We start from the raw sequence: 10,027 nt of genomic DNA, 5'->3' as shown, positions 1-10,027 counted from the left end.
TCGCCAGTCTGTCGCAGGGCAACACAGAAAATCAAAGTCAGAATTCCAAGATCAAAGATCAAATTCAGAATTCCAAGATTAAAGATCAAAGTCAGAATTCCAAGATTAAAGATCAAAGTCAGAATTCCAAGATCAAAGTCAGAATTCAAAGATCAAAGTCAGAATTCCAAGATCAAAGATCAAAGTCAGAATTCAAAGATCAAAGTCAGAATTATGAGGAAAAGGGCAGAATTTTTTTCTCAGCGGCTCTAATCCTCTTCTGTACCCACCTCCTGGTTCTGATTGGTTGTTTTTGATTAACGTTTTCAGAGGCAATAGCAGCACAGAGATTGAGATTGATTTTCCCACAGATCGTCTGTCTCATACCATCATAACAGCTTTAACAAACATGTAAATTAACAGATTTTTTTTTAAAATAAAACTTGCATACTGTAGCTTTAATTTGGGGTAGGTTTAGATTTAATCACAAAACATGATCTGAATTGGAGGACGAACACATAGTTAGCGTAACCGAGAAGGCACAGGATATCCGGCGGACTGATTGCTTCCCAGCGGCTCTACGGTGTGATGTACTCGAACTCCATGGGTCCCTGCGTCGGGGAGCTCATCGACGGCGACTCGGAGTCCGGCTGCATGTGAGCACCCGGCTCGGTGAACAGGTCGTCCCAGTACATCCCGCTCTGCGCCGAAGAGTGCATGGCCTCCATTTCGGCGGGGCTCATCTCCTGCATGCTGCCGTCCTCCGATATGAGCGGCGTTCCCGACAGGTCGGTCACGTACGACTTCTTCTTCGACCTACACGGCAGCAGGCGGTACAGGTTGTTGTCGCCGTCGTCTTTCTGCTTCCTGCCGCTCGGGTCCTGATTGTGGACTTGCTTGCAGTGGTGGGACAGAACCTGGTAGTTCTGGAACATGTCGTTGCACAGCAGGCACTGGTACCGCCTCTCGCCCGTGTGGCACACTTCGTGTTTAGTTCTGTACTCCGCCAGGGCGAACACCTTGTTGCAGAAGCGACACGGGTACTTCTTCTCCCACGAGTGGGTGTTGAAGTGACGCCGCAGACTCGTGATGCACACATACGGGCGCTTGCACACGGCACAAACGTAGAAAGTCTTCCCATCCATGATCAGCTCGTAGTGATCGTCCAGCTCCATTTTGTTCTTCTTCCTGTTCGGACTGAGTGTTGGTGACAGCGGCGTCTGGTCGAAGGCCTTTTTGGGCGTCGCCATTAAAGCTCTTTTCCCTTTGTTGGGTTTTGATCCTCCTTCTCCTGGGTCTTCTTTCATTTGGACGATGTCGTACGTGTCCTCTCCGATGTTGGCGTAAACTTTACATCCAGATGAAAGCGAATCGATTTCCGTGCCGGTGTTGAGGGTCACCGTCTGTTTCGCCTCTATAGTTCCCTTGGCGCTGCTCGCAGAGACTCCGGAAACATCCAGAAGCCGTATTTTGGGATCGCCGTCCTGGGATGAAGCGGCGACTTGCTTCTTGTGGACTCCCAACATGTCGGTGCTTTCACTGGTCGGCCCCGGTGTGAGGCTGCCTGGTTGGGCGTGCGTCGCCGGGGAGTTACTGGAGCTGCAGTCCGAACTGTTCACCTGACACTTTGCGCCGTTAGTTTTCGGTGTGGCGGCTGCTTTCCCTGCATCCGCCGCAACATGATTCGAATCTTCGCTTTGTTTGGATTCAACGTTTTCCGATTCCACTTTTTCCAAATCGATGATGTCAGAAGGGTTGGCCTTGAGACTCGCCGCTCTGGTTTGAGCATCGGTGCAGGAGACAAACACTACATCATCGCCCTCCTCCTCGTTTCCCCCGGGTTTCTTCGTCTGATTGAATTCCTCTGCGGAAATGGAGAAGGACTCTGTGATGACCGGCATAGTCTCCGTAGAGGCGTCGCTCTTGCTTCCCGTCTCCTGGGACAAACCTGACAGACCTTTCACTTGTGACAGCGGCGAATGCAAGTTCGCAATAAACTTCACTCCCAGGATCTTTCCGGCGCGGATGAGTTCCTCCAGCATGTCGGAGCGGACGCGGATGATCCTGGAGCTGTAGATGTAGTTGAGGATGTGCTCAAAGATTTCTGGCCGGATGAAGTTGAGCTCAATGACTTGACCGGCGACTGCAAAAAGCTGGTGAAAGTATGTGCTGGAGGCCGACAGGATTGTTTTGTGCGCTCTGAATTTCTTGTCCTGTATGATGATGGTGATGTCACAAAACAAGCCATTGCTCCGCTGCTCATTCAGAGACTTGAGGACAGCTGCTGAATACTGCGTGTCAGTGGCAGATATCAGCTTTAGGCTCGGCATGGCTGCAGAAAGAGAGGAGGAAGAAACAAAAACGGAATAAAATCAGAGTCCAGTGAGTCTGTGTGGTCACCAGCTGTGTTTCCATTAACTATAGAGATGCGCAAATTGAAATTACGAAAAATTTAATTGCTTAATGGAAACTCACAAAGTTTTGTAAAAATTGAGATGGTTTTTCAGCCGTACTGAAATGGAAAAAATGTCCAAAACTGCAACAGAAACACTTTTTTTGCACAACTGTCACATCAATAGCTAGGTGTTACTACTGGCGAAAATGACAGAGAAGACGACAGGAAGTAGTAGGAGGAAGATGGTTTGTTTTTGTTTTTTGGACAATGAGCAGCTGGATCCAGTTTTCACAGCATCACACAGTTCATAGAAAGTCGTCATTCTAAAATGTTGAATATATAACTTTTCTATAAAATTGTTGGCTACAATTTACCCAAAACATGGCATACGTAGCTGCTTCCAAATATCAGCGGCTTGTTGCTCCAACGCCTGAATAAGACGCCGACTTCTCTCATGTAACTGTTTACATCTGTTGCTGGCATGACTTTTAAAGATGTATCCAAGCTTATTCACGTGTATTATTTAAATTTCTTATTTAGTAGAAATTGTGTTTTTAATGAACATTAGCGGAATATTGGCAGTTTTGCACACACTTCTAATGAAAATGCAGCTAGTTACTGCAACTTCTAATCTGTTTATTTTCCGGGCACCTTAGTTATTTATCATCACAGAACAAGAATAACTCCCCATGCAACAGATATGAAATTATATCCAGAGTTCAATATAGAGAAAAATGTAAATTCTTCTCACGTTTAACCATAAACTTAAATGTAAAATTTTATTAGGATTTAATGAGATGGAACAAAACAACAAAGTACTGCTTAATGGTAAACCTGATACAATTAATCAATTAAGCAAATGATAACTAAAATGAACTTAATTTCCAGTCTGATTAATAATTTTTGAATGGCAAATTTGTTTGAATAAACATCAAAAACCAGTTTAATGGTTTCAGTTATGTTTATTTCTGTTTTCTTTTGTTTTTGGTTGTCAAGTTTTAATTTTAATAAAGTGTGGACTGTTCTTTAAAAAAATCTATGTTTATCAATCATTGAGAGGGCAAACTTGCATTATTATCCCACCATCAATATAACACTTGAAAAGGGTGTCAAAACAACGTTATTGTTTATTACAATAACTTCTGGAAGAATGTGTCATTGTTATTGAAACAGGTCTATCTGCCACCACCTTGCCACATCCAAGGAATGTTCTGTTTAGAAAGTTATACAATATCCGCATATTACAAGTAGGACAAAAAGTTCAACTTTGATCCAATCGCACAACTTGGTTTGCAGCAAACTGCAAACAGGAGCTCCTGTTGCTTTCATTCAACAATAGCTCTCTTCCTACCACTCTTCCATAAATGCTAGTTCAATCTTCTAACAATGGACTGAACAGATGTTCTAGCTTTAGATATGATTCTGTAACAGAACTGCTTTAATTTTTATTGTGCCGTTTGTTCACTAATGAGACCTTTACTGAACAGCTGTATTCCTACAGAATAAATTAAAAACAGGTGGAATAACTACTAATCTACTGACATCTGAAGGCAATTTGGCTGCGCTGGATTTTATGTAGGAGTATCAGGTAAAAGGGGATTGAGTACAAATGCACATTATTCTTTTCGTATCTTTCTTTGTAATAGAGAAATATAAGACAAGCAAACATTGTTTGCCTTCCTCCTCGCGATTACGCAAAATCCAACTGACAATGAAACAGAGTGAAGTTCAAGAGGTGAGTAGACATTTAAATAACCTACACCTGTAAGGTCACTACAAATAATTATTTAAAAATGAAGGACACAAGGAAATCATTTCACAGGCTGTTATGAAGTTAAGGCGAACATATAATTCTGTTTAAGAGCTTTTAGAGAACTAAAACAATGGTTGCTTAGTGATAGTACAGTTTTATTAATAATACGGCAATTGCTAAATTTTAATTCGTATAATATCATAGAAACTACCTTTATTAAAACAGGCTATGTCGGTTTTATAAGTATTGTATTATCGGTCTGTAACATATCCGTAACTAAATATTCAGTCGCTGCTGTTAGCATGCTAACAAAGGTAACGATGACTTCTCTCTAATGAAGAGGAAGCGCGGCCTGCTGCTTAGCATCCTGTTAGCATGCGGGTTTTTAATTACACAAAACGGATGAAGAAATCACGTAGTGGCTCTATTTTTATACACAAAAAATGGTAATTAAATATTTACCTGCACCCCCGTTGCCCGACCCAAATCTAAACCTGCAAGTTGTCAAAAAAGCTGGAGTGTAAATAATTACCTTCGCTGCCGACTGACAACAGACCGGAAATTTCCTGCAGACAGCTGCACCACAGGAACCACCGGAAACCTTCAAAATAAAAGTACCTAAATTTGAGATTACTTTTCCAGTAAAAAAAAAAATGTTAATTTTATGAAAATATAATAGTTCATAGTTAAGCAGATGGGAATACATGTTTTGAAACCACACACTTATTTTCTGATTTTGATTAAAACAATTGAAATTATTGTGTCCCTCGACTAATTTTTACTCAAAATTTTGGTATTCATTGGACACCACTGTTTTGATTTTTTTTAGTTTTATAAAGAAAATACAATAAATAAGTCAAAAGCATTAGACGTTTTCTAAAAGTTAGGAATATGGACAATATTAAAATTGAGTCCATAGTGTTTTTAATAATGCCAAATGACGAATTTGATTATATTTACTTTTGAATGGATTTAATCAGATGATGGTGCTATTGTGAATATAAGGGGGGAAAAAATGCATTCATTAACAATATTTAAAAAATCAGAAAGCGGTCAAGATCAGCAGACTGCTCCAAAATGCTTTTAAATACCGGGACATTTGCAAGAGTATAAACTAAATAGCTTTGATAAAATTAACTAAAGGAAAGATTGAAAGTTTTTATATTTCTTTGTTCAGAATAAACATGGGCTGTGCACATCAGCAAAAGCGAGAAAATACTTAAGATATTTATTTTAAATATTCATAATGAAAAAGGTCTTAGCCTCATCTCCCTAAAATAAGGGCCTAATTTCCCTATGCCAAAAGTGTTTTTTTTTTCTCACTGAAAAATGTTTTGGTAAGGAAGAGGTGGTAATTTTATTCATTCATTCATTCATTCATTCATTCATTCATTCATTCATTTATGCCACTTTTGGGGAAAATAACTGGCCATTTACAATACAGTAGGAACTATTGTTCGGTGGATTCGGGAGGCAGAGGGAACCTTTTAAGCGTTGGACCACTGATCTCTTCCTGTTATTGATTGCGCACTAAAATAGAAAGCCATATCTCCTGTCTTACGCTCTGTTTTCCTTTAATTTTGTAACTTTATTAAGCAGTAAGTCCTCGGAGGTCAGACAGGATGCCTCTGTCTGACCGGTCCAGCTCCGACGGCGGCAGGGATTCTCCGAATCCTCGGGCCCGGAGACCCCGTACACGATCCCGCAGCCGAAACCGTAGCCGAGAGCGTAGCCTGTCTCCGGACAGTTTTGGGCCCAAACTCCCGAAGCCCCGCAACAAGGAGAGGGAGCGAGAGGAGCGGGAGCGTCGTTTCAAGGAGGCGAGAAACATCCGAAGATTCCGCATCGGGAGTCCCGGTCGGAGCCGCTCCAGATCCAGATCCAGATCCAGGTCCCGGTCCCGGGATCGCCACAACAACAGCACCAGCAACAACCACGGCCACTGGTCCGAGCAGCGCGATGGAAAACACGGCGGCTTCAAAGATGACTATTACTACCAGCAGCAGAGGGACGACATCCAGAGGCAGAGGCAGGAGGCTTTCATTGCCAGGTAGGAAAAATCCAGTTCATGTTCACGAAAAGCTGTTTCCTTGGTGATCTGTGGATGTTGCTTGGCAACTGGAAAGATGCAAGTTTGATTCCTGCATCCGCCACACATCAACGTGAGCTGGGCCTCTGATAGTTCATCTTCTTTACATTTGACGCCAAATCTGACCTGCTGCATTATCTCTGCTAAAGAACTGAACCGCCATAGCATGACTCTGCCACCACCATGTTTTACCATGGTCCTGCTGAGTTTTCTGTATATGTCTGCATAATCATGACAATTATAACAAAGGCATGAAATATTTCACTTAGTCTGTAGTGAATCTATGTAATATGCGTTTCAGTTCCTCAAATGAACTTCTTCACAATATTGAAAGGCTTAAAGTTGTCCCTTTAAGCCCTTTAAGTAATCTTTCTATTTTGGGGGTCATACACTGCAAAAACACAAAAATCCTACCTGGTCTGGTTTCTAGTGCAAATGTCTTAGTTCACTTGAATAAGACAGAACAAACTTACAAGTAACTTTTTTTTATGAAGATATAGGCGCTTGTTTTAAGTCAATAATTCCTTAATATTGATTTTAAAAAGTGCTGATTTCACAGGTAGATTATAAAAAGACATTTTTCTGCTGCTATAAGTAAAATAATCTGCAAGAAGAGCTAGTACTTTCTCAGAAATATGAAGGATTTATTGACCTAAGCAAGCTTGTATACCAAGCTTGTACAAAGTTGTTTTTGTCTTTTTTCAAGTGTTTGTGCTATGAATTAAAAAAACTTGGTAAGATTTTGTGGTTTTGCAGTGTATCTTCAGCAGTATAACTGCACGATGTTTCAACTTGGGAATTTGATTTATAACCAAACCCTTTTTTAACCTAATGAGAACTCTCTAATCTGACTGCTGTGTTTTCATGATTTTTGTTCTAACAAAACTCCAAGGCCTTCAGAAAACATAATTTATGTATATTTATATTTTTTGATATAAATGTGGTGATACGTTCCAGGCGTCTACAGGAGCGGGAGCGGATCGGTGAGCTCGGTTGTCCTGAAGTCTGGGGATATTCTCCAAGAGTGAAAGAACCAGAGTGAGTGAAGAAAACCCATCATCGATGTTCTCTACGTTTCTGCTTTGGAGGAATGTTTGTGTTAATTATGGCTTTTCTCTCCATTAGCTCTGATGAATTCACACCAGTTGAAGAAGATGAGAAAAACAGCAGCTCAGAATCCAGTTCAGAGGGTAGGAACTGTTTGACTGGAAATTATTTCTGATGCAATTCCTATAAAACGTATTTGCCCCTTTGGATGTTTTACACTTTTTGTTGCTTTCACAAATCAATAATGAGCAACAAAATCTGCCTTTTTTAGTCTGACCTAATTCTTTCTTCTTTTTTCAAAAGAATTGGGTCAGACACTTTTAATAGGAATGAATATTTATACAATCACTTATTTCCTGCTAAATGTTTTTATTATTTTTGTAGAAATCAGTCATTTGACAGTTAGATTTAATTTAAAAAAAATTACAGAAATGTTTCTGTCAAAAAGCCAGGTTTTGTTTCTTGTGACTGATTTGTAAAAGCAGTAAAATGGTAAACCATCCAGTACATGCAGATTGTATGTTGGAATACAATTTACTTGCAAATCTTGAGCACCTGTATTTAGCTCGAAGCTGTTTTGTCTCTACTTAACAGAGGAAAAGAAGAAGAAGAAGAGAAAGAAGAAGTCGAAGAAGAGAAAGACCAAGAAACACTCTGAGGACAGCGAGTTGGAATCAGATTCAGAAGGTGAAACATTTTAATTTCTTTACCCAACAATTCTGAACGTCTTATTACTTTTATAAGCTGAAATGTCTTTGTTTTCCACAGAAGAAGTGAAAAAGAAGAAAAAGAAGAAGAAAAGCAAGAAGTAGGTTCTCATTTGCTACACTAATAATGCTCTGGTACGTTTTTGTTTTGATCGATGAAACATCTCGATTTTTGTTGCAGGTCGAAGAAGTCCAAGAAGAAGAAGGCGAAGAAGAGCCGGAAAGAGTCCAGTGACTCCAGCAGCGAAGAGTCGGAGGAAGAGGAAGAGGAGACTGGTGGTCTGATGTGGGTGGAGAAAACCGGCGTCGATGAGAACATCGTTGGTCCGGAGGCGCCACTCACTCATCTGTCGCAGGATGACAAACCGCTGGAGTGAGTCTCTCTTCTTTTGCTTTCTCATTTCCCTTCAGATGTTTTCTGGAACCAAATCATGCAGTTTATTTGTTTGTGAGTCTTGTGTTTGTGAAACTCCCGCTTTGTCTTCCTCCAGCTTCGGTCACGCCCTGCTGCCGGGTGAAGGTGCTGCCATGGCGGAGTACGTGAAGGCGGGCAAACGGATCCCCAGAAGAGGAGAAATCGGTCTGACCAGCGACGAGATCGCAAACTTTGAGAAGTCTGGTTATGTCATGAGCGGCAGCAGGTGAGCAAAATTTAGAAGTGAATTAGAGCTGAGATGATTAATTGTGATGAATTGATTATTGAATAATTATCAACTAACACCAATACTGGATAATACAGACAAAAAAAGAGGCAATTTGCTGAAAGAACAATACACTGAGAGCAGTAATTAAGCCAAAACTGTTCAAAAATATGAATATATATTTAAGAAGAAAAACCTTTTTTGTATGCAAATATGTTCAACCCAGAACTACTCTAGTGGCAAAGTTTTAGCTTCAGAAGTAGTTTTAGCTACAAGTGATCAACAAATCACTGAAGGAATGTTATGTTATTGCATTTTAGGTAATGGTGATTTTTTTGTTATTTTAAATAATTTATTTCTTTGCATTTATAATATAAAATAAAGTGGTTAAAATAAAATCTGAAGAATATGACTATTTTCAGGTTGTCAAAATAATTGATAGAATAATCAATAATTAAAATAATTTAGTTGCAGCCTGGTATGAATAGGACATTTTCTCTACTTATGATATGAGGTATTTTGACACAGCAGAAATATTCATCTGTGTAGTCTTTCTTGCAAAAGTATTCATAACTCGAACATGTTGTCATGTTACACCATCGACTATATATTAAATATTTTTCATTAGAATTTTATGTGATATACAAAAATGTGAAGTGTGGCATATATTTGTGTTCATCTCCTGCTACATACACATTTATTTATAGTCATGCTAGAGTTGTGTTCTTGGGGGCCCTAATCAGCCGCTTAATTCATATATGCCTTGGGCCGGCCATGTTTGCCCATATAATTGTTCTTTTGCTTTTTTCCATGTTTGTACCTTCTGTAACCCTGACATTTAATCTCTTTTTCCTCCTGCAGACATCGTCGTATGGAGGCCGTGCGTCTGAGGAAGGAGAACCAGATCTACAGCGCGGATGAAAAGCGAGCTCTGGCCTCCTTCAACCAGGAGGAGAGGAGGAAACGCGAGAGCAAGATCCTGTCGAGTTTCAGAGAAATGGTGTACAGAAAAACCAAAGGCAAGGAGGAGAAGTGACTGTTGCTTAGTTTCCCTTCAGCTGGAAGGATTTGCTTTGTCTGGTGGCTTAAAGTGTAATATTTTATTTCTGAGAGTGCTCCTAAATTCAGTTTTCCTTCTGTGAGGATGTTTTAACTATAAAGAAATGTCTGAAAGTGAAGCCTAATTGTAATTGTTTTATTTCTTATCCACACGAGCAGAGAAATAAAAACCTTTTTATCTCCACTGTTATGTCTGTACTTGAAGTTAAACTGATAAAACCTCTGAAAATTAAATAAAAATCTTACTGTAGATCTTCCTCTGAAATGTTCATGTAAATGTTTCAGCTTGTTTATAATCTAACAAATAACTGCAAACCACATGTTCACCTTTAACCTTTTTTTGTACACTTAATATCA

General features: G+C 39.9%; 2 protein-coding genes across 7 annotated transcripts; one reads left to right on the top strand and one right to left on the bottom strand.

Moving 5' to 3' along the window:
• Positions 1–402: 402 nt before the first annotated feature.
• Positions 403–4,752, bottom strand: LOC103133039 (transcriptional regulator Kaiso-like). 2 transcript variants are annotated; one of them, XM_007544798.2, is made up of 2 exons: positions 4,660–4,752; positions 403–2,311 (listed from the first exon to the last, which is right to left on the bottom strand). In XM_007544798.2, the coding sequence occupies exon 2, from the start codon at positions 2,307–2,309 to the stop codon at positions 558–560; it is 1,752 nt and encodes a 583-aa protein (XP_007544860.1). In that variant the 5' UTR covers positions 2,310–2,311; positions 4,660–4,752; the 3' UTR covers positions 403–557. The 2 variants fall into 2 exon arrangements, with proteins under 2 accessions (XP_007544860.1, XP_007544861.1); XM_007544799.2 differs by having other exon boundaries at positions 4,590–4,751.
• On the top strand, positions 3,852–9,935 carry LOC103133041 (NF-kappa-B-activating protein-like). 5 transcript variants are annotated; one of them, XM_016667711.1, is made up of 9 exons: positions 3,852–4,109; positions 5,724–6,177; positions 7,174–7,254; positions 7,342–7,406; positions 7,858–7,950; positions 8,029–8,071; positions 8,152–8,343; positions 8,462–8,611; positions 9,473–9,935. In XM_016667711.1, the coding sequence occupies exons 2-9, from the start codon at positions 5,750–5,752 to the stop codon at positions 9,645–9,647; spliced, it is 1,227 nt and encodes a 408-aa protein (XP_016523197.1). In that variant the 5' UTR covers positions 3,852–4,109; positions 5,724–5,749; the 3' UTR covers positions 9,648–9,935. The 5 variants fall into 5 exon arrangements, with proteins under 5 accessions (XP_016523197.1, XP_016523196.1, XP_016523195.1 ...); XM_016667710.1 differs by having other exon boundaries at positions 3,853–4,109; positions 5,727–6,177; XM_016667709.1 differs by lacking the exon at positions 3,852–4,109 and having other exon boundaries at positions 5,568–6,177.
• The last annotated feature ends 92 nt before the right edge of the window (positions 9,936–10,027 follow it).

The sequence above is a fragment of the Poecilia formosa genome, unplaced genomic scaffold (genome assembly GCF_000485575.1).
Source record: "Poecilia formosa unplaced genomic scaffold, Poecilia_formosa-5.1.2 Scaffold2215, whole genome shotgun sequence".
Lineage (NCBI taxonomy): Eukaryota > Metazoa > Chordata > Actinopteri > Cyprinodontiformes > Poeciliidae > Poecilia > Poecilia formosa.
Note: the sequence above shows the minus strand (reverse complement) of the source record. Positions and strands in the feature narration are given on the sequence as shown.

Coding starts and splice junctions, on each gene's coding strand:
- LOC103133039 (XM_007544798.2), bottom strand. CDS start 2,309: ATGCCGAGCCTAAAGCTGATATCTGCCACTGACACGCAGTATTCAGCA.
- LOC103133041 (XM_016667711.1), top strand. CDS start 5,750: ATGCCTCTGTCTGACCGGTCCAGCTCCGACGGCGGCAGGGATTCTCCG. Junction 7,255..7,341: donor CCAAGAGTGAAAGAACCAGA/GTGAGTGAAGAA, acceptor TCTCTCCATTAG/CTCTGATGAATTCACACCAG. Junction 8,344..8,461: donor CAGGATGACAAACCGCTGGA/GTGAGTCTCTCT, acceptor GTCTTCCTCCAG/CTTCGGTCACGCCCTGCTGC.